We start from the raw sequence: 25,691 nt of genomic DNA, 5'->3' as shown, positions 1-25,691 counted from the left end.
GAAAAAATTGAAAGAAAAAGACAACCAGCACAATTTTGATTCCCGGTTTATTTTTAGACTCGTTATGCGCCCCATTCAAAAGAGAGCCAGCCACACGTCGCTAATTGTTTACGCATGCGTAGTTTCGCCCTTCTGTTTTGCTAATGGCTCATGGCTGACCCTGCACTGTAGCCGGTGTAAATCGAATAGGATTGGACTACGATTTTTCCTTGTAGGGATATTATTTCTTACCTCTTGGTGCTCTGATTTCATCATATAAATCCTAAGGAAAATATAGGGTGCTAGGTCATAATGAGGGACCGTTTGGGCTCGTTGAAAAGGGTAAGTGAGAAAACGAATAAATGAGAAGTGGGAGGGTCACCCACCACACACACATCGTATTCACAGACACAGACAATGTTATGTACTATTTGTACTACATGTATGAACTACATAGGCTAGCACTGGTATAGTAATATAGACAAGAGTCAGCTTTAGCAGTACTCTATTACTTAGTGCATTGGCATTGCCAGTGATAATGTGGGCCAAAATAAAAATATTATTAAATAATATAAATAAAAAAAAACAAGTAATTATTTTTTATCAAATTTACAAATAATATCATCATCATGAAACGACGATGTCAATGTCATGTACATGTATGATTATCATTATGTGTGCATGCGAAATGTGTGCATGATCATAATGATGATTTTAAATATAATACAAGCCGGTAGCCCGGGGTACTTCTGATCTTGCCATGCTTGCACCCTAGTGCCGTACTATTACGCTGACTTTCGTATTCGGCGAGGAGGACGATTTCGACCTCCTGGTTTGTTTACAAACAGAGAGATAGACAAAAGACTGTTCCGCTTGTCCAAACACTCAAGTATCAGAAGGATGGTCCACAATAGCGTGATTCACGTAACATGAATAGGGATTAAAAAGCTGTCACGTAGAACCATGTGCTTCTATTGTCCAATTTGCCATCAAGATTTCATATGGAAACAGTTCAGACCCAGTACAAGATCATGTCAGAAATTAATATTTTGTTCTGGGTCTGATTTATGCCTGCCACTTCCACATACTTGTGCATAATACGGAAGGTCGATTTGTGCCCATAAATGTTTAGGCCTATGTTAAACTGTATGTTATACAAATTGTACAGCTATCATTTCTACCCTATGACGAACCGACATACCTGTAAATCAAATAGCCCACAAAAACTGGTCATCGCTGGTATTTTTCATGAAGAAAAACAACACTTTTTTACGCCGGAACATGTCCAAAACACGTCAGCTGACATACAAGCCTCCCCACGCATGTACATATTAAAACAAGCCGTGTTCATTGTTTAATTGTCACCTGCAGCTGTTCGCAAGAAAACTTTCTGCATAAAATTACCTGGGGTCGTTATCAGGCCTGAGACACACTGGCGCTTAGTTTGAGGACAGTCACTATGAGTTACTAATGTCGGCACATGCAGAAAATGCGTGATGGGTCGCCATTTTGTGACTCGTGCAAACTAACACAAACAAATTATTGGACTTAATAATCTTTTCAAGTTTTAATAAAACGTGCATCTATCATGATAATATTACATTTTATTATTTTATTATTTGAATTACATAAGCTATGTCAATTTTGTGTCCATGTTAATTTTTATATGGATTTACCTGTGTTGATTTTAAACTGTTGTGAACGTGGAGCTACGCAAATTGGCAGGCGATTACCCACCATGCAATGCGAATACACGGAAACGATCCAGTTTAGGATGCATCGCAGTTCCTGTTGTGTAAAGTGTAAACCAGGCGTAAACCGCCCATCCAACCTGATCGTGTGCACAGGATTTGTGCTGGAGGCCACTTTTATGCGCACAACCAATGCGCAGAAGAAGACCTTGATACTAGGCGGAGCTTACGTTTCACAAGAATGATTGACAGCTGTGAGTAAGTGAAATTCTGTTCTGTGATTGGTACAAAAATATGGTTCTCGTATAAATGAATATATTATCCATGGCTTCAAAATTAGGAACCGTTTCTTCCACAGAGCCCTATATAGGGCTCTATGGTCTCTACTCATCATACACGACCGTAGAAGATCTGGCCAGCGACGACGCTTGCCAATCAGGCTAGCTATTTGTACGGGCGTGGCCTCTCATCCTTTTATTATCTCTGGTCTTGTCACGCTGGTAGATTCGCCCACCTGTGATTACTGACCTGGATCTGACAGAAGATTGTGGAATTTACGATTTTCAGCAGCAGGATTTTATGAAACTGCCAATATTTGCAAGTATTCTGAAGGATCGGTAATAATTAAACTATTTTTCATGGTGTCGGTAGTGCAAGTTGAAGTTAGTGAATTTGTGGTTTTGTATGTTATGTGCAAGAGTGTTTTCAGGAAGCGTAAATAGGCAGGCCGTTATGCTAAGCTCTCCATGTTATATGCAAGTTCGGCGACGAACTGGATAAATCACACGGTAGTGTGATGTGTCCAGCCTGGATATAGGTCTGATTATTCGGACTACTTGCACCCCTCCCTCAAGCTCAATCACTTCTCGACTAGAGCGTCTGGGCACGTCATACTAGACTGCGGAACTCGACAGTCCTCAATGATAGTCAGTCACTTATCTTTTGGTCGTTATGACTATCATTTGAGGACTGAGTTCTTACCATACATCTTCCTATACCCTGTGTGGGCAAGTCATACTTCAGTATGACTTGCCCTGAACGTCCATATATGTTCGGAAGAGACGGATACATTGCATGAGAGCCTGCCAATTTAAGCTTCCTATAATATCAATTGCAATAAACATACGAAGTTACAAACTTACAAACTTCAATATGCACTTCAAATACAGCAGACCAGCTGTTAATTATTACCGATCCTGTAGAATAACTTACATAATCGTCCATTTCATGGAATCCCGTTGCTCAGAATTGCCAATTTCATTTTTAGGCCCTTCACAATTAATTCTTAGTTTCCTGTTTCAAGTTTGAAATAAAGGACGAGGTGACTTTTAATTATTAATTATTAATTATCTATTAATTATTAATTATCTATTACTTTCTTTATTTTGAAAATGTGGTCTTGACTATTATCAACAGTCCATTTGGTCATTTTGACTAAGACTACGGATTTAATTATTTTACCTTTATAATTGATTTTCTACATTAATATTAGTAGGGGACACTACAATGTTCTTGTTTTATATTCATAATCAAAGTTGAGATGATCAAAAACAGATATTAGCAAATAAAAGTAATTAAAAAGTCAATTAAAAGATGAAAATACCTAAATAAAAATAAAATAATTAAATATTTTTCCATTCTTGATTTTGGACGCGCGAGGGAAACAGGAAACTAAGGATCTATTGTAATTGGCCTATCTGTCAAATCATAAAATGCGCTGTGGGTGTGCTCCATTAAATCACAGCTGTGAAACTGACTTTATACCACTCGCTCGCTTCCGTAGAAAAGCCAGCCTCGTGGCTCTGGGGCATGACGTCATCGTGGACGTATGCAAAATTTCCGACGGGCGTCATATAACCCGTATTGTGATTGGTTGCAAAAGTCATTCTTTGAAAGCGTAAGCCAATCAATGAACGCGCCGGCCTTTTACGGTATTAATTAATGTGACTCGCCAGTAAAGTACGTCTAACCTGATTGGTTTACAAAACTATTTTGATAATTGCTAAGCCAGTCAGCGTGCTCGATGCAACAACCTCGTAGAGGTTTTCTAGAGGCGAATTCATGTGGTGATCCAGCGATCGAGTATAAATTCAGCTTGACAACTGCTCTCGCGCGAGATCGCAGGTGCAATAACAATACATGGACACAATCAGTGACAACTACACAATGTAATAATGAATTATTTATGACATGCATCGGCTGGATTTTACGATCGAGGTAAGGTTTTTGGCCTGTCCCTGCGTGAATATCCTTAGTTTTCAGCATCAAAGATACTTACGATGACCAGTTTTTTGCGGACACTTTGATAACAGGTAACTTTTATAGGTCATAGGGTAGAAACTATAGTTGTACAATTTGTACGAATTTTGTTATAGGCCTAAAATGTTTACAAAAATATATTGGTCCGTACATTGTGCTTGTATTCAGTTGTTCGACGTATACATCTTCCGAGGTGCAGTTTCAGACAATAACTTGGGATTATTGGGGCAGAGGTTATCTTTTGAATTCTTTCATGACCACTGAAGCATAGTCAAGCCTGTAACAGTCAAGGACACTCGGCGTGAATTGAAAGACCCTGTCACTTGCCACAAAAGAATGTCAAAGGTCATAAACACCAATTTGGTGTACTTCCGTGCCTCGGAAAATGATGTTTAATGTTTAGGACTAACATCATCACTCATACGTTGGTATGATGTACATGAATCGAATCCATGAGAAACATCCCATTGATGTGTAGGCCTACATTTCCCGATAGCAAGTGCCGGCCACACAAATTCAATTACTGCAGGTAAAAAACTTTCCCGCAGTGCGCCATGTTTTTTAAAAATACTGTTGCCAGAAGATTGAATAAACATGCATTGCTAGCTGTTCAGTAGTTAAGCAAAAGTATTTAAAATACAACTTTATCCAGCTTTGAATAAAAATCTCAGAACTTTTTTTTAAAATAGCAGTCTTTCTCTGGTTCCAACCTTGAATAAGGCGCGTGAAAGTCGATTCGAGTTTATCGTCCCCGTCCGCATTGACTTTTTGGAAACCAAAAATACCCACGTCAAATTTTCAAAAATGCCAAAATAATTCATTATTTTCAAAGTATCAGTGTTTTCTCCAGTTTTAGCAATTGGAAACATATATTTTTGTTTGTAAAACATGTAAACTCATAACTTGGAAGCAGAACCAGGCTCTTTTCTAACTTTTCTAGTCCCTACCTTTCGTGAAAATTTCTTTGTCGCCTTTATTTCCATTTTCATTTGCTTTAAATCAACACGCATTTTAGGTCAATAATGAAATCTGAAGAAATAATGAAAAATGAAAAAGTCACCTCACCAACCTGGAAAAAAAAGTGACGATATACTCGGAATTGACTTTCATGGGCCTAACAAGAAATTTAGGGTCTATAATTTTGTTTTGTTTTGAAGAAGCGCAATTGCACCCAAAAACACAATTGCGGCTGTGAATTGCGGACGTAAAACAGCCATTTTAAGAAAACGACAACTCCAATTTTTATGCAACTTTCATAAATGGAATTCTAGACATCAATTACATACAAATCAGCACCAACTTCAACATAATTATGCATATTGATTATTGTCAAAAATATTGATTTTCAGACCCCCCCTGTCCAAATACTTGTTTTGGCCGGCACCAACTCATTTTTTGGCCGATTTGGATGAAAATGGTGTCAAAATGCTCAGGAGATCATACTGCATGAAATAAGCCTGTTCCCTAAGAAATTTAAACATCAGGATTCCTTAACCCACCACTAGTAACAACTTATCAAGCGTAGTTGAATGTTCCACGATGTACACAAATTAAACAATTTTTCTAGATTGTATCTAGTTCACCTAATTCACCTGTTGTTCATGACCTGAAACTTTGAACCAAGTTTACTGGTACCCACAAGATGGCCACTGTATGTGACCAGGCCTTATTAAGTACCGTACCAGTATGCCTAGACCAGGAGCTAAAATGAGCTCCTGGTCCCAAAGATGGCTCCTGTTCCTATAGTTTGTAGTGTAAAATATTGGATATACCAGGAGCCAAAACTGGGCAACCATTAGACTCTCTTGCCACCCCACCCCCCCCCCCACATCTGACAAGAGTGTTCGGTGATGAAACAATGCAAGTCACAAGATGACCCACCTCATTTACAGCCGGTTTCTGCCGTCAAGTCATGTTCGCGATACAGCCACGTTGCACTCTGGGGTGAGTGGGGTTGAGACTAATCTGTTACTTCCGGGTCACGTCGATAACAACGAGTAAACAACAGGGGTATGAAATTTCCGCGTTAACGCAGAAATCCGCGTTTTTAATACCGTAAAATGGGGTGGCTTTGGACAATTTTGATGTATTGTCGTAAATATTTTTATAATGATCAGCAGAATTCTGAGTTTCATGTTGGGTTTTTTTGGTATTCGTTTATTATGTCCAAAGTCACCCCGGAAAGGAAGCCAAACCCTGGGGTGACATTGGACACAGACTGCTTTTAAATTCTTACGAGTGGGTAGTAGATATCATGACTATCCAGGTAGGTTCATGATTAATCCGTGTTTCCGAGTTTCCACTCTTATGTTCCGGTGGATTACCGGAAGTTTGACCACCACAAAAATCCTGTATTTTATGAGCCCAGCTAAAAAGTTATGAAAAACATGTAAGATAACACATTATACTGGGAAAGTTGAGTCATTTGTAATGTCCATACATCCTCATAAGAACATATAAAAAGAAATATTAAAAGGTAAAACAGTAGACATGAAATAATAGTTTTTCCTATGTGTGTCCAAAGTCACTCCATCGTCCAAAGTCACCCTGTTTTACGGCACTGTAGGCCTACTCCCAAATCCGCGGAAATCCATGCATTTCCATGTTTTTTTCAATTTTTCAAATCCGCGAGTTTGGCAATTGCTCGCCGTATTCCTTTTTAAAAGGAATTCTTTTTCTCATCATCCTCAACTCCAGTAAAGAAAGAAACCCATCACTCTACAATGTATGTAGAACACACTTTACAAACACGTATTGTAACGCAGCACTAACGCTGGAGATGAGAGTAGAAAACATGTGATGCATATCCCACATATTGTTGCGAAGTTCACTTTTTCTTTGAATCCATGCTTGCACTCATTGTTGTGTTTGGAACTGTTCCCATCGGAATGATATTAAAATGGCGGTGGCCAGTTTCCCTGTGTAGGGAACTGAGCTGAAACTAAACTGATATTTTCAATCGGATCCATCCATCTAAAGTGTGACGACATGTTTATTAAAAATCACAGGGAGGATATAATGGCTACCAGGATTGTAATTTTGTTGCGCAATACTCACATCTGTGCTATGAAATGTAAGCTTATAATCTTCTCATATATTTATGATGAAATACGGATGGTAGTAGGTAAGCTTTCTATACGTGCTTCGAACGCACTAATGAATACTTGGTTTTTTTCCGCGTTTTTTGGAAAGCTCCATTCACACCCCTGAAACAAAATGGCTGGAAAAACTGAAAAAATTGCATCCTTAAGTTAGAGTCCGAAGCTTTCCGTTTTACGGAAAACGGAAGAAAATCACGGAATCGGAGGTACAACACAGAAAATAACATTTTATTATGATGTGACAAAAATTGTAAAAAGATAAGAGAAATTAATTTAAAAAACAATCATGAGTTGTGTATGTCAATTTCTATGATAAAAATACTGTTTAATAATACCGAAATAAAGGTTAATTACCAAGGCATGAACCCCATATAGGCCTATCCCTCCCAACATCGTAATAGTCGGCCTATTATCGTGAGAATATTCCAATCAGAGCATATTGATCGCGATATTGGAACAGTTTGTTTATACATTTTAAGCTTTATTCATGACACGGATTTACAAATTTTACAACACGGATTACAACACGGAAAATGGATTTTAGAAAACGGTAAACTTCGGACTCTACCTTAAGTGTTTCATCGTGACGATCAGAAACCTCAAGAACTTTTTTTGACCATGCTGGATATGCTAAGGATATGTACAGGTACATTGAAGGATATAAATTGGATGGTAAATAAGCCAAATATTGCAAGAAATCTACTCGCCAGAATCGTGGCGAGCTCGCAAAAAATTACCGTCAATGCGAATGTAATATTGAAAACATATAATCCCTACTAGCAACCATGGTGTAAAAAAGCCTGGGTGCCTGGTTCAAAGCCTTGACTGTGACGTCACACTGACGGCCTCTATTACTACTCGAATGCTTATGAATGGTACAAAATTGCTACATATTCCAAAATTGTGTAGTGTAGCATTTTGCTACTGCTATGCACTTATTGCAGACACTGCCAGTCAGCATGCTTGATTCTATGTGTATAAACAACCAGGCATTTCGGGAGGTGATTCAGCGATACCATTGCTTTTTTTTTTTGGTGCAATTGTGTTTTTTACAATTTTTTTTACAAGTTATAGACCCTAAATTACTTCTTATTGAAGGTTGGAACCAGAGCATGTATGTACTATTGTACTTCCACTCCAGGGGCATATAATTGAATAGAAGCAAAAGTAAAAAAATGTACAACTTTATCCAGCTTCTTTTTTTTTTTTGTAGCAGTATTTCTCTGGTTCCACTGGGTTCTCTGGTCCTCCTTCAATAACAAGATTTGGGTCCATTTAGGCGCCACCGATTTTTCTGTTTAAAAGTTTCCCAACTTAAATTATGCGCATCATTTTCCCAGCAACTGATTTTACTGATCCCCTAAAATGGTGAAAAGGAAAGGAGAGGAGAGGAGGAAAAAGAAATTACCTACAAAAGGAAATGAAAGGGGATAAAAATATAATATGGTATACAAGAAATAATGAAATGAAATAAAAACAAATTAAAATAAAACAAAATAAAATAAATAAAATTTTATTTTATTATTTGTTCACTTTTTTTATTTAATTTTTAAATTTTTTAAATTCTTAAATTGTTTAAAGGTTTTGGAGAACTATGGACCCTTTGTTTTCAGGTTTGGACCCCTTGTTTTCAGACTAAAGGGGGGGGGGGGGTTAAGGGTTCAAATAGCTTCCACTGGATCACCCTGCTTAAACCAGGCACCACTAACCCTGCTCAGCTGCATGCCTGAATCACAGTATGATTTATAGGTTTATAGCCTACAAAGCTTGTTCACTTGATTTAGCTAGTCTAATTAAAGCTTCAACAATTACTTTCGACAAAATATGACAACAAGAGGAATTGGACAAACCACCTTGTATTGAAACTTCCCTTAGCAATGAAGGATTTGCTTTGTTATCCCAGCAAGACGAGTAAGGAAACAAGGTCCGAACCCCTACGTGTATGCTGCAGGGTTCGCAGCAAGGTTATATAATGTTGGGCAGCTGTCACAAATGTGGGATGGCCGAAATACAACTACCGTATTGTTTGTAATAAACACGAGGTGACCACTTTACATCCCCTCCAATTTTTCTGTGAAAATTTGATAAAATGCAAGCATTTCCATGCCATATTTTGTGAGCTTAAAACTGGCATCAGTCATGTCAGCAACGATCGCTAAATTGCATATATATGTAACAAAACCTATTATGACTCAAGCTTCATTTCATTACCTTATTGTGGCCGTACACCACGAATGAGCCATAAAGTTGGCAAATTGTATTCAGAGTTGCAGTGTAAAATGTGCATGAAGGTCGTATTCATAGGTACCTCAATTTGGTGCGACATGTATACATATGTAGATCTCATTTTGATAGCACCAGTCAAGCACCTTTTAAACCAATCAATAATCCTATTGCTAAGAGGATAATAGGCTTCTTCCTATGTCTATAGAATTCTATATAGCTCTTTTTTTTTTTGTCTAGGTATGTATACATGTATTTAACGAACAATTAACAATGAGAGGACATTCCTGAACCTTGTTGACTTGGGGATGATTTGAAATGACCACCAATTATGATGGTTTGATATTTATTACCAGCAATGTGGAAAAAGAGACACACATGTAGAACCGAAAAAAGGTACCATTTTGTTGAAGGAGCAGAGTTTAACAAACCATAACCCCGCTTCTGGATATCGTTTGAAGTCAAATGATATACCATTTTTAAAGCGTAGATCTATATTTTCTAAACACAAAAAAAAACAAAATTGACCGTAGGCCGACTTTATGGCTCATTTGTGGTGTACGGTCACAATTATGGTAGAATTTCACCAGATTCTTGCTTGATGATGCATTTTTGTTGTATTTACCACGAAAATGTAATTTTCCACTATTTCCGTGGGCTGCGCCGTGGTAGTACTTAGCATTAGTAATAGTCGTAAATCCCTCCTTTCTACAAGAGCACACAGGCTTTTGGAAAAACAACACTTGTCTTGTAAAACCCTGAACCTTAAATTAACTTGTAAAAATAATTTTCTGTTTCTTTGACAAACCTGTGCAGGGTGATGGAGAAGAGGATGAGGTGGGGCCAGATGATGTTGCAGTCAACATGGAAAGTGACAAATACATGGAAGAATTCTTTGAACAGGTAAGTAAATTAACTCTTATGTAAATAACATCCATCAGATGCATTTATGAAAAAACAGGCCAAGTAACCCCTCCCCCTCACTAATAATAACAAGAGGTGTAAGTCTCCCGGAAATGTGGCCAAAAAAATAAATTCCGGAAATGTAAAAAAAAAAATGTTTTTTTATTTTATTTTTTTATTTTTACATTTCCGGGATGGATGATGATAATTTGTCATAAAAAGAGCCAAAAAACACCTTTTTTGAGGGGGGGGGTGATACCCTGCAGCCTATTCCCCGGACAAGCCCCCTTGCACTTCCGGAAATTTGGCGAGGTGCTAGCCTTTGGCTCGCATCTTTTTCAGGGAGTGGATCGTAACCCCACTTACACCTCTGTAATAACAAAAGTAAAAATTTGACAGAATCATACATTATTGCTTATGATTAGCTCACAAGCAAAAGTGACTTAACAGGATGTACTCTGCATATTTACTTCAGGTTGAAGAGATTCGAAACAACATAGACAAGATAGCACAAAATGTAGAGGAGGTGAAAAAGAAGCACAGTGATATCCTATCAGCTCCACAGCCTGATGAAAGTAAGTTGATGAATATAAGTACATTTAGAGGATTATTGTGTGAAGGATCAAATTATGACTTCCGATTGTATGTATCGGCAAAGAAGTATACATTTTATGAACTTCCTTCTTCTGGAGGATGAAAAAGAAAATACTAACACATTTGTCCAAAATTTTGAAGGTAAAAGTTTGATGAAGTACATGTTGTGAGCATACCTTGTATTGCAAGTAAATGACTTAATTTGAACCCTGGAATTCTGACAACTTTTATGCCTCCGACCCATTCTGTGATTAGCACATCCGGATGATCGTAAAAATCATAATTCAGATTTTGGTACCTTTGTCATTATCATAGATGTGCTAACAACATAGAAAAATAAAATCAAAACCATCTCTCTTGTCGAAACAATTGTGCCAGACGCCTTGATGTAATGAAGCTATGAAAATACCTACAAAAAAGAAAGTCCACACTTGCTTGATTATTCATAATCCTCAACATGATTTATTAAAGGCTTAATTAATGTACGATTTCCTTCAAATTTTAAATTTTAAAAATATACTCAAAATGCTGAAATAAAACTAGTAATAATGATCGGGAATGGTTTCTGTCCATTTTGAGATGAAATAACGAGGTAACGTGAAAGAAACCCTGCTTGTTATTTGGGCCGTTTAACACACAGTTCTATGGGCGGACATAAAGTCATAATTTCTTGAATTATGACTTTATGTCGAACTTTGCTCTGTTTACCTACAAACACAACAAATTTGGCTGATTCCATTTAGGTGCAAGTTGTGACATGTCTGTGGGGTCTGTGGTTCAAATCCTGAGGGGAGCAAACAAGTTCTTTGTTCAACTTCTCTCTTTATTCCTTCCTTCTCTCCTTTCCCAGAGCTAAAAAGCACGGTGGAAGTTAGTGTAAATAATGTTGAAATTGATATGAGCGTGTGGATAATTTCATTAGCTGCAGTTTGATACCTTAAGCCCGATCCTGACTCCACATCACAGCGCGATGAGTTGCTGCGATGCTATAAAAACTGTAATCTGAGCCAGGTTTTTACGAGCTTGGCAGTGAAAAATCGGTCAGGGATGGAGTTGGAAAATGTTCAACTTTTTTGCATCACGCTGCGATATCGCGGCCGTGCAGGCTTGTGATTGGCTGCCAGAATTCAACACCCCAAATATTGCCATGCTCAACAAATTTACCACTATTTTATATACCAGAGTGATTGATGTGATGTACTCATGTACGTGTAGTTCTTGGAGTATTTATTTTGACATTTTGTCTGAGATTTGTATTGTGTCCAGTCAAAAACACGGAAATACTAATTTATTACGGTAGATTTTGCTGCGTGCACGGACCATAACGGGCACCCCTGCCCTGTACTTGTATGAAAAGTTTCTTTTTTGCGTCCAAACTAAAAAAATAGTGCTGTACATGTACGTGCAGAACTTGAGTGCCACCCCATGTGGGTCATTGTTATACACGTCTTTTCTTCTCATATCAAAACTGCTGGAGCAATGCAACTCAAAATTTGGAAACATTTTATTTTAATGGTAAGCCTCAATGTAAGTTAAAAAACTGGACCACTCCTCTTTAATCAAGCAAGTATGTAAAGTATTATGACGACTCAAACTAGTGAGGATTTTCTGTTTGTTAGCACTGTGTTTAGTTTGTAACGGTTTTCACCTTTCACTGGATTTGCTCCCAAGTATGCAGGTGTTCTACTAAATGACAACTAGCTGCAACCCTAGCCATGAATGTCATCTGCTGTCCTCATGCATCAAATCCCTTTTTTAAACAACAAAATTAGTCCAGTTTGATGAAAGGCCAGCACAACCAAATTTGACACCATTTTCCTGAAACACATAATGCTTTGGTATAAACTGGTGATAGTAGGGAAAAGTGATTCTAATGAATGCTATGGATGAATACAGCTTTATGCAATGTACATGTAGGTGTTCACATACACTGAAATGATGTTAGCACTTGCACTTAAGTAAGTGTATGCACACCCACATGCCCCCACATGTAATATCTTCTGAACGTGGATGCAGTTTAGGATTATGCAAACGGGGACGAAATACCGGGGACCCTTTCTACTATTGTGTGTGTGTATGTGTATAATAAACATCTCAAAAAAAGTAACTAAACCCCCTTAAATAATGGCCATTATTCAAACAGGGGCTATTGTATTACAAATCTGTAAAATGTGTTGAAAGCAGAATTTATTTCTGCGAATTTTGATACCTCATTTGATACGATAGCCCAGAAAACAATAAAACACTGGTCAATTTAATGTAGTGAGGTCCAGATTTGAAAGTTGCACTTACATACAAATTTTTACAATACAAAAACACTCAGATTACACAGATTTCCTTCCATTACACTGAATACAAAATCAATACAATTTACTGCAACTTTCAAATCTTGGGTTACATTGATTTAAATGTACGCTGTGACGTCAATATTTAGTCAATTGCTGCAAATGAGGTGTAATAATGTGCAGAAATGTGCTTCCAACGCATTTTACAGATTTGTAATACAATCACCCGTTTTTGAATAATGGTCATTATTTAAGGGGGTTAGTTACTTTTTTGAGATGTTTATGAAATTTTACCTAGCAACTGTGGATGTTATATCTCGGGTACATTGTACATGGGCAATAGAGATTAAAATTGAACATTTAGTTCTGAAGATGTGAACAGTTGAAGTGTTTCCAAAACAATAGGCAACAAAGGAAATTATTGTCTTATGTTTGGCTATCTGAAAAATAGAAAATCGATATATCCAACTTCCGACTGATTTTGCTTGATCACATCACATATATGCAATTACAGTGGGGCAGGGCCTTATGCATCAGATTCATCAACATCTCAGTACAAGTGCATTATTTTGTACAATTTCTCAAACAACAAGAAATACACAGTTTTTATTTCAGACACAAGAAAAAATCCTGTGATTTTTGTAATTTTGATGACAAAATTGTCACTAAAAATGTTGTATAAATACATTGATCAACCCTCAGGGCAAATGAATCAATCCTACATGTATGCAATGTGTATGTTTCCTAAATAAAGCGCTGTGCGTGTAGTATGGGTAGAATGCGCGCCAGGGCAATAAACACAATACACTCGATCCTGGCATCTTTCTAATGTTTGTTCTAATAAGTTCTCAATATCTGATATATTACCCACAAATAAATTTGATGCTTCAATATTAACTCAGCAACAGTCACATACATGTAAAGCTAAAAAATTAAGTTGTTTCACAGGACAGTTTGAAAATGGTGTGAGGATATATATCAAGGGTTCGGAACCAGAAAGCTGGAACTCACTGTGTCAGCTCTTACAAAATGAGCATAAAGTTGACTCCTTGCTTTGGTCTTCAAAAATCAATATTTCCTCCACAATGTCTTTTGTTTTCTATTGAATTTTGTCTTGATTAATGCACTGTATCTTCTATAGTGCCCTGGCAACTTTATGCTCATTTTGTAGGAGAAGGTGATTGTGAGTTGAAGCTTTCTGGCTCTCAGCCCTCGATATTTAGATAAAACAGAGAAAGAGGATGGATGTCTCTTTCTTTCATGCAAAACTTTTATTGTAGACTTCTCATCATTTCTAGAATTTATAGAAAAAGGAAGCAAGTTTCACTTCTAGCATTACAAGATATTCACAGATGTATCTTGATCCTTGGTATAAAAGTCTCATGGACAAAATCTGTGAAAAAAAAATGGAAAAAGATAGTTCTTTTTTTGTTTTCTTAAATTTTATGCCAATTTCTTTTAAAGGTGGGTAACCTGATTGACAATCTCATCCCCCCACTTTACCTCATCGAAATGCTGATTTTGGTATCAGATAAAAGCTCATATTTTTCTCATAAACATATTGAAATTGGGCGTTCCAAATCGGTATATTTCCGAAGAAATCATAAAAAAACTGTCGAATTAGTCTCAAATATGGTGTACCACATTTGAGACTAATTAGGCAACCTTTGAGGATATCTTCGAAATACACAGAGTTGAACTTCTAATTTCAATATGTTTATGAAAAAATAAGCGGAAAATAGGGCCTTTAAACGCTTGAAATCAATATATTAGATGATCATGATGATTATCATTAATAAAAACACTCTAGACTACCAGTATCACACTGTATAAATGTTAGCAATTCCATTAGGAATTAGTCACATTTACAAAAAACATTTACACATTCTTTTTGCATGAGTGCTTGAAAGGGATGACATTTTATGTTATACGTATGTTTTATAGAATTTGATGTTCCATATATATCAGGTCATCTTCCTTTAAATAGAGTTTGCCCTAAATGTCAAAAAATGCTTTTGTAGCCAAAAATGTGATTCACGCTACAAATAATGCAAGTTTGCATTTGTAGCAGGCCTAACTACATTCTATTTGTGAATGAAATAGAGATCTTGAGATAAGATGTAAATTAAATCCTTCTGTGGTTGACTGCCAGTGATGATATTTGTTTCCTTTAAGGGCTGGGGTATGAGCGACCTTGAAGTTCCGGTATCTGGAGAGGGGAAGCAATGAGTTACCCCAAATCACAGCGGCAGGTAGTGACTGGGCAGCCGAGTGATAATATATATTTATTTTGGAAGGTTCGTGTTTGTTTTAAATTTTGGGCGTTTTCCAAAATTTGATATTTTAGTCATATTTCAAAAAAGCGACATGCCAAAGACAACTCTTTGGGCACATAGTTTGTTATTGTTATTGCAGTTCTTTTCCACATACCTACGTTAACATTCGATTGGGTGATTTACTAATATTATATATTTTATGACTGCAATTTGGCGTTTTCAATGCGTTTTACACGTATCATGAAATTAACGCAAATATCTAGTCACGCTGCTTTTAGAAATTTTACCTGATCGTCGGCTTTTGCAGGCAACAGAATGCAGATTGGCTCACGATAGATGTCGTATTCCTCTATGTGGTTCACTCATTGATAAAATGAGTTTGCATTCCTTGTAACAACACACACATTGCCGTCTGAAACCGGGTCTGGTACTGATTTTGGGACAGCCAATAGACTTCAGCGCCGTATCAAATCTCATAAAAACCACACGACTGACGACTATGTGTTTATGTTTCCCGCATACAAAGCTTGTGTCTACATCTATTACTATACTTCTTTGGAAGCGTTGACCTTTGACCATTCTTTGTATAACGCCTGATATGACCTTGATATGTTAAGCTTGATTGGAGTGCGTTATAGCATCCATTTCATTGAGGTGTTAGGACTTGGTCAGTACTATACTTGCAGGGATACAATAGTTTAACATGGTGTGTGAGCATGGTGAAAGACTCATTATTGATTAGTCGCGGACATATTAAAGGGACAGGTCCTTTGCGTGTATAGCAGAAAATTATAATAGAATGTTTGGCATTTTGCAACTAAAATACTAACTGCATTCTGCATTATGTATTTATTTATTTATTTAGGCCTATGCCTATTTATTTATTTACTGACTTATTTTTTATTTTATTTATTTGGTATATTAGTTAGTAGGCCTAGTTAGTAATATTCCATGATAGGCCTACGTCGGTTTATTATTGATTGTTGATAACTTGACAACTTGATTGATTGATCGATTGATAGTCATTTCACATTATATTCCTAGTTTATAGGCCAATTTGAATAACATCGTACATTAGATAAATAGACCTATCAGTCTTGATTTATTCTATTCAGCAATATCAAGGATTACTATCAAACTTCTCATAGCTGATTGTAAGTTGGCTCAGTGGTAACGCAGTAGGTTTTACAACACCGAGGTCCCGGGTTCGATTCCCACCTCTGCCTATTTTTTTTTTTTTTTTGAAAAAAATGAAATTTCTGGACTGCAAACTTATTTGGCGCGCGATCTGAGCTGGTCCTTTTCTGGTGGCTGTGTCTGTTACAGGCACACTCCCTCTGCATCCAAACCAGGTTCACGCTCATTACACCTCCCTTAATAACATTGTAATCAATTCTAAATCTAACATGACATACAGTCTTGTAGTAATGCAAACCAGTGGCCAACTTAAATGAACATAATATTCAATGTTTGTAATTAACTTACAATATAATATCAATATAAATACACTCGGTACGTTTAAGTGCATGTACTGTGTGTGTGTGTAGCTATTATACATGGTAAAGAGTATGGATTGCTACCTACACTCTTGTCTGCATACATGTATAGGTACTGGCAAGGTAGGGCTCATGATGACGGCATGTGCACTATATGAATGTGTTGAGGTGCAAGCTGGCTGCTTGCCTGCTTAGATGTAGTATTCACTGACTGGGAGGATACAGAACATGTAGAACACCCCAATACATTATAAATTCACACTCTGTGAGACGACGTTGTCTTTAAATACCAACAGCATTCTTGAATGTTGTAATCCACTTTATTAAAATGTGATACCGAAGATCTTAATATACCGACATTGTCTTTGTTTATTGTGTATATAGGTGCACCAGTCACATTATAATACATCAAAAATAGGTTCAAGGATTAGCAAAAGTGTGTCAGAAATGTTTCTGTAACTGTTCTTGCCAAATTCTCTTGAAATAATGATTGCCTTAAATTTTGTACTGCTGAAGAAAATTATGGACAAATTAAAGCCGAGTGACAAGAATGATCCTTAGGTGGGCTTAAATAGTGCATTTGTCTCAAATGAGCTCAATCCGCATTAGACTTCTATTCATTGTGGTGATGTGAGTGTCAGCCCTGGTGCAGTCCCTGTTTGCTCAAGATTGTGAAACAGTTGAGCTGATGTGATTTTCCCTGGGCAAGGAAGTAAACTGCTTAAAGTTTCCCAGTCACCCATGTACAATGTATATTAGAAAACCTGGGGTGCTGACTGCTGATGATGGGGGCCCAAATAGACAATTTTTGCCAGGCTTATTGATAATAATCGTAAAATATTGCATATCGTATGGCTTCCCCATCTCTCTGCCCCTCCTCTCCTCTCTCTCCTCTCTTTTTCCTCTTTCTCCTCCTTTTCCTCTTTTTCCTTGCACTAGGGGCGGGGGCCCAAATAGGCAATTGCCCCTGCCCCCCCCCTGGCAGCTACGCTACTGCTGAGGGGTGTGGGATTGCGTGTGTGTAGCGCACTATAAATCCCTGCACGTTTTCTTCTTTTTTCATCTATCTAGAAAAACAAATAATCACAAATGCAACAAATTTCAAACCTAGTTGTTATGAATGTTTATATAACTTCAAATTTGATCTTACGTATTCAAGTCCATGTACTGTAATAGCAACCACTATGGCATTAAATTAAGAATTATTATTCACACTGGTACTCACATAAGTTGTACATTTACACCCTGTCATGTCTGATATCCAAATGTAACTTTTAAACCTTCTTATTTATAGATCTAACGTAACCATGGTAATCACATTTTTGAGACTTTCTGATAACCAGAGATTTTTTTCGAAAAATAAAACTCCTGTAACAACATTAATTTAAACACTTACTAGTGCTGCTATTCCAGGAAAGCACTAGCAGATTAAATCTATGTTCATGCGTGGGAGAAAATGGGGCTCGGCATACCTGCGATAATATTCAAGTAGTGATAATAATTACCATGGCATTTATTTTTAAGGTCTTGAGTCAATGAGGCATGCTAAATTGTAACTCACACCCCTATCCAATAAACATACATTTGTATGCAAACCCTCTATGTCCCTTTTGATTGTCACGCATGGAAGTATAGACTGCTGTCAAAAATCGAAACCTCTATCCTCCAGGGCAAAAAGCATGACTAAGGCTGATCCGAGTGTATTCCGCAGGTGCACTGCCTCGCCATGGTACATCAGTATATGCCGTGAAATTTCACCAGGGTGTTAGGTGAAAAAAAGGCGAGACATTCTCTTGTTTAGCCCAACCAAGGCAATACATGCAGGTAGCGCACACACACAGGCTGGCTGGCATGTATGCATGCATGTTAGTCTACTAGGAAGTGCTGTCTACTGATGATAGCTTACTGCTACAGTCTCTCTCTCTTCCTCTCAAAAATGTCTTTACATGGTTGTTTCTGATAACATGTTTCTGTTCAGTTGTGGCCTTCTGATGGTAGTGGTGGTGGAAGTTAAATGAGGATTCTATTTTCAGTATTCAAGTATTCAAAAATTATCAACATGTTAATAATTTAATTTAGGAAACTTTTGTGACTGCATTTTAAGTATTTATTATAATAATAATAATAAATAAATAACATTGGGATTTTGCATTTGTAATTGTGCTTCCTTTAAAATTCTATTCAAATTTTTGATGTAAACAAATGCAGTTTTTTAAAATAACAATCAGCACTGGGTGGTCATATATGTACATAAAAATATGTTTTGGGGAGAGGCTGTCCAGTTTTTGTGATTGCCTGAAGAAAACAGGAAGCATAGGTGCTGGATAATACCTTTATTTTAAAGAAAGGTAGTTTCACATTCATGATTTATTATTGACTGTCTGGGAAACAGTTGCATAACAATTTAAATGCTGTCAATTCACCTCAAGGCTTGATAGCCAGTGATAACTACATTCACATTGCTATGAATACCATGCACTCTATAACCCAAGTAAGGCATGGTTACATTTAAAGGTAAACTCAACTTGTTAAATCAGAACACCCCTAAATGCATCAAAATTAAGATTTCATTGCATTTTTTGAATGAGATGAGATGAATATGATAAATCTAATAAGGCCTTTAAAATAACAATTGCTGTATTGGCATAACTTAACCAATCCTAAAAATAGGCATGATCCTGAGCTGTTTTTGTTTGTTTGTGTGTGTTTTTGTTTTTGTTTTGTTTTGCCTTAGCTAAAAACCGAAAACTAAAAAAAACCAAAAAAACACAAGCATCAAGTCACCCACCTTGCTCGGTGCAATGATTATTTAATAGGTGAAGGAAAGCCGACTCATTCTTGTAAATTTGGTTGGTTGGTTGTATGGTTTAGCTTGACACTTTTACTCAAGATTTTTAGACTTGTGCCACAACATGGTACTTGTAAACTACTTGTAAAAAAAAGAGAACAAAAATTTAAAAGGAAACAAAGCAAATCAGGAACAAACAAACAAAGATAGCAAACAAGAGGTTGTAATTTGGGTGAAAGTTGAATCATATTTATGTGCAGTGCCTAGATTTGTTGTTGCTGAAAGTTGGCCCATAATATTTGCAATTTTTAGTGTGTTTTCTGTTTTTGAATTTAAGTGTTTTTATATTGTTTATCTCATTTCAATTCAGCCTTTGAGCTGCCAATATTGCGATGTTTTTATACCTGAAATAAATAAATAAATGAACTCCAACTTGGTATATCAAAAATAGTTCAATATCTAATGGTGAACACTTTATAGCTTAATAGGACTGTACCTTTGGGATTGAAACTCCAGGACTTAAGTAAATACTATGACGTGTGTTTAAGCCGATTTTCCAGATTTGCTTTTGATCAATATTTGGGTCATTGCCCAGTCATTATGTGTTACGGATTTTTTGTGTTAAGTGTTAGGTTTATTTGTTATTTTGTTTACTTGTTTGTTGTTTGTTTCAAAAGGTTTAATAATTACTTTTGTGTTTACTTTTTCCCCCATTGTACATGTTGGGTCACAACTTTTTATGATAATGTAAAGATAGAAACCTATTATAACGATATAATTTTAATATCTTGCATGTGGGTCCTGTTATGTAACCATTTTCAAGCTACAACTACAACTTTAGTTTATTTCCAAGTACGGGACGGTATTGTTCTTAATAAACGTCCCTGCCTTAATAACCCCATAATGAATTACATTTATAAGTTTTCAATGAAAGAGTGACCAAAATGCAGAAATTTCCACGACATATCATGTGAGTAAGCTGTACTGGCATTTGATTCATGTCGGATATTGCAAACTTGCATGGACAAAACCTGTGCTAAACTTAAACTTCCATCCAGTTCATTGCCAAATTATATAGAATTAGTCAATCACATATTCATGCATAAAAATTTGACCCGGAAAAAACTGGAAGTAAGTTGTCCTTAGTGATTTTTGGCCCAATTTTTAAACGTTTTTCATTGAACATTTGCTCAGGTATTAAATCTGCCTTCTTTTTAGACATGTATTAGGAGGAACACAATTACAATGTTATTCTCTAGAGAATAGAATAAACTGTGGGAAGGGAAAGGAATCTTTAGATTTATGCACTTGAATTTTCATCATTGCTGGAGGTGGTTTAAATACCGGTGGTACATTGTATGTATGCTTATTCTATGTTGCTCCAATGTTAGTATGTAAAAGATGATGCACACACATTCACTGTATTATTAGTTAACCTTTAGTGTTGGCTATATAAGATGTGGCATCAGGCAAGCTAACTATCAGTAGTGGTACAGAGTAAATTATATATTGATCTTTTGATGAGGGTATATGGGTTAGCCATCTGGCTTATAGGCAATATATGTACGCACTACGCACAATGTATAGCATATGAGATACTACAAATGGGTCTTTTACCAATTATGTACAAACCATGTGCCTGACTTACTATGAATGGTGATGTAGTGATCAATATCCTAATGAAAAATATACTGAAAATATACAATGTATGATTTGTATTAATTGTGATGTTCAAGTGAAGCAGTCAAAATTGCAATATCAAAAATAAACATGTTAGATGTAACAAATTGTTGTACACATGAGAGAACATGTTTTAGAGGCTTTTTATTTGGGGGGAGATGCTTCATATCTAGTCATCAAGACACACGCATACAAAAACAGAAGACAAAACAAGTACGGAAATCCTATGAAAATGGAAAAGTGTTATTCAAAATTTGTTTGCAGCATACATGATGTACAAATAAGGTTGGAATTCAAATCTTTCAAATAATTGATCATTATTTGTACTAGTGCCCTATAGATGTTGTAAGTCAACAACATCAACAACAACTTATATGGCGATACCAGAAACAAAACAAAATGACAGTCTGACAATCTAGATACATGTAAGTATAGCAGTATGAGTAAGGGAAGTGTGTGGGCATGAAAACATGACACACCTTATGAACTTTGCACATGTCTGCAGTATCCTTGATGGGTTTCTTATCATTGATTTAGGTGTCAAAATGATGGACTGATTTCAGCCTGTTTGCATTATAATTTGTCATTATGGGTTACTGGTATTATTATAACAATCATATTTTTTTTATCAACACTTGTTTGTTTGTATAAAGTGTGAGGAAATGATGACTCATATATCTGTTAAGTCACAATGTATATTTAGCTGTGTTGTAATAAATAAATGTTCATGAAATGGTCAGATGGAATAAACCCTATGCAATAAACCAACCAGAACGGTATATCTATAACAATTGAAATGGCAGCCATGTTGGGGACATTTCTAAGATAGCTTTTAAGATGACAGACAAGAGTGACACTGTGGACATAGTGTGTCCATTTTTCCCCAATTATTTTTATGAATTGTTAACTAGGTCATTAAATAACAAAATCAGATTTACTGCTCATGAATATAATGTGCATGATATCATGTTCAGATCAAAACGTACATCTGATTTTCAAAATGCAAAATTTCAGTGGAAGGTATTTTAACATCACACATGTAAGGTTATCACTCAGCAGATGTCCAATTTATTACATCAAAGTAGGGTAGTAATAATTTCACTCGCCCTGTAGTTATACTATGATAAGGCTTCCCATCAGCACCAATTGATTCAATTAACACAATTGATCAAGCCTCATACATGCCATGTAAGACGAGCAAAAAGGCTTGTGTAGAATGTCAGCAGGTCAATAAATAACAGCCAAAGATAGAAAATCATCATTACATAAGCAGCAAGGCAAATACATTGACATGGGCCTACATATCACATGAACATCCATTATGACCTAGCCCCGCGATCCCAGCAGACATTCTGCAAAACAAAAAGATTGCACATGTATGCTCTCCTGTTTTCAATTGTAATTCATCTGTAAATTCAGGATACCTTCCTGCAACATTATGGATTTGTTTAAATATACATATATTTTAGTAGATTTGTGATGCCAAAATAAGCAACTTTATTATCTACAATCTAGCTTATAATAGAACTACCATATTCATTCCATCAACTGCCCATGCCCCTATAAGCACCCACCGGGCGACTTTACAACAAGCAAAATGTGATAATTAACCGCCCATCCGGTACTGTCAAAAAACTTCCTTTAAGCTTACCTATCAAGTGACTACAAATGTATAAGCATGCATGTGGGAAATTGAGCCTTAAAAATATCGAAAATGTGTGCTTAAATCAAATTATGATGCTATAGTGCACAGATGTATAGATCTTAAATATACTTATAAAACACCAATTTTGATATAATTCTGACTTCAAAATCATATTTTATTTGTTGACGGTCCCCATTTGATGCCATTGGTAAACAGACCTGGACATATCTGGACACCATTTTTTTGAGGGTGCACTAACTGTGAGTAACTAAATCAGATGGTGATTGGTGACGATTTAACAATGTTAAAATAAGCGCCCACCCAAATTGACTTTCTTAAACACCATGGGCGGTTAATGGAATGAATATGGTAAGGGTGAACTTACTTTAGACTTTCCAAGTTTGTGGAACACCCTTCTCATTGCCATTAGGCAAACACATCATATAAATGTCTTCAAAAATTGTTATATTCTCACCTTTTCTTGTGTTGTATTTTTATTGATTTAATTCACACCTTGTGTAATGTACTACTATTTGCTACATTCTTGGACACAACATTTTGGCACTTAGCACAACCATTTCCAAATGTGGTAACAAAGTTCACTTTCTTTTGATCTAAACTTAAATATATTTTCAGTCCATGCAAGAAGCAACATACATTTGTAATGCTTAGACCTAGATTTTGAGTAGTGCTTCATATTTATGCAGATACTTCAGACTTTACGTGTAATAGCAAACTTGTTATTTTAGCAAATCACAAATTGATCCCAAATACTGGACCTTGAATTTTGATGTATAATGGGGTAAATTGAAAGTTTTGCTTGCATTAGAAGATATCAATTTCAGTACAAATTTTATCAGGAAGAAAGAAAGATCAACATCAGTTCTTTCTTTTCCTTTTCTTGATTGTACTACATGTAGTATTAGTAACTATTTTATTGGTGCAGTTGTCCAAGGTTGTTTCCATGTAGATTGTGGATTATAAGTCAAGTCATTACATCACTATACTTTGAATGGTAAATGTCATGTTGTTTTGAATCAATGTTCATCATCATTACATGCATCACTGGTTCATTTCACTCGTTGCTTTGTACCATGCATAAATTGCCGCTTTGATTATTAATTAATGATGAGAATTTGATGAAATGGCCTCTGACTGCATGTAAGAGAATACTCTAATATATGTATGATATTGGAAGCCATTAGTGGTTTAAGAAATTCACATTTTACAATATGTGTCCATTGAGTAAAACATTTGATGCAAGTTGTAAAGAGTACTCAACAATTCTCGCTATTCACAATAAGAGCGCCGCCAGCGGTTTGCGATGATAATCGTGATGTATCATAGGAAGCGGTCGACATCCAAGTCCGCAATACAAAAAAAAAAAAAATACATAGGAACATGTGACAATATTTTTTAGTTTGTCAATATAACGGTATTACACGCAAATCGATAGAGAAAAAATGAATTGTGCACATTTCAAATCACATTATTTAGTATTATTGCATATCGATTCGCATGTAACACCTTTATTTTGACAAACTAAAAAATATTGTCACGTGTTCCTATGTAATAGCATGGTAATATTCGTATTGCGCGGACTTGGATGTCGACCTTTTCCCATGATACATCACCAGGCCCGTACGCAGGATTTATTTTGGGGGGTGCTGATTTTGAAAAAAAAGTGGACCGCAAACCGCTGGCGGCGCCCTTATTGTGAATAGCGAGAATTGTACTTGTAAATTATAATGATGGATAAAGGCTTGTGAAACATACTCAGGCTGGGATCTGAAAGTACATGTATGAAGAATTCAAGAATGCCTCAAATAAAATAGAGCAAAAATCATATGAAGAATTCCATGTAAGAAAACAATGTACATTTATGTCAAATATCGCAAACAGGATAGTGGTGTGATGGACGATGTGGATCTCAAAATTTGTTTAAACTTACATCATAATTCTTAAATTTGATGTAATTACTTCATTAGTCATGTGAACCTATTTTGTTAATGTTTTGATAACTTTGTTTATTTCCCTCCAAAAACTATCATAAAATTATACAAAATGTATGCAAAAATTACAATAATATTTCATGCAAAAATTCAACTTGCAGCACAAAAAGAGCAATTCAGATTCTCTTTCAGTCGGAATTGTCTACATGTACAGTGTATGTAGCAGCCTTGTGCTGTTGTGATTGTACAAGCAGGCACCACCCTTGTTTGCAAATGCGCATTCGTACACATCTGCAAAACATTTCATGAATGATTCTTGTTTGGATGCAAACCACTTGTATTGGCTGCAAAGTTCACAAGTTAAATGATGTAAGCACTTGTGTGAGACACGCAGTTAGGCTTTTTATAATTTAAAAAAAATCCACTTTAAAACATAGATTTTTAAAATTTTGATAAATATTTGATAAAAACATCCCCTTTTTGAAGGTGAAGTTTCAATTGGTCAGCATATAAAAATATGAAAGTCAAAATTCTCCTTTCATTGTGGTCAAAAGTTTAAATTTTCAAATAGAAATTATCCTTGATTTATGTTCCATTATCAATGGATCTAGATTTGTACTCCGGGGTGTAACAATTGAAAAATTACAAATTTTCTGTCCAAAAAGTCAACATTTCTAAAGCTCCAAATACATGTGCAAATTTGTAGATTGTCCTCATATTCAATCTCTCACATGGTTCATGATTAAAATGTGTGTATGCAACTTGCCATATTTGACAAAAGCAGTACATATTTGAAACAAAAAAGGTCCCTTGGTATGC

The 25,691-nt window shown here is 36.1% G+C and overlaps 1 protein-coding gene across 7 annotated transcripts in view; it reads left to right on the top strand.

Annotated features, from left to right (window-relative positions):
• Window positions 1–152: 152 nt before the first annotated feature.
• The window catches only part of LOC140150839 (syntaxin-like), a 93,053-nt gene continuing 67,514 nt past the window's right edge, over window positions 153–25,691 (top strand). For all 7 annotated transcript variants that reach the window (XM_072173008.1, XM_072172984.1, XM_072173000.1 and 4 more), the window contains exons 1-3: window positions 153–321; window positions 10,070–10,156; window positions 10,632–10,731. In XM_072173008.1, the coding sequence (XP_072029109.1) occupies window positions 292–321; window positions 10,070–10,156; window positions 10,632–10,731 (217 nt within the window). In that variant the 5' untranslated portion in view covers window positions 153–291. The remainder of the gene's footprint in view (window positions 322–10,069; window positions 10,157–10,631; window positions 10,732–25,691) is intronic.

The sequence above is a fragment of the Amphiura filiformis genome, chromosome 1 (assembly GCF_039555335.1).
Source record: "Amphiura filiformis chromosome 1, Afil_fr2py, whole genome shotgun sequence".
In the NCBI taxonomy this organism is placed as follows: Eukaryota; Metazoa; Echinodermata; class Ophiuroidea; order Amphilepidida; family Amphiuridae; genus Amphiura; species Amphiura filiformis.
This window is presented reverse-complemented; position numbering and strand designations above follow the sequence as displayed.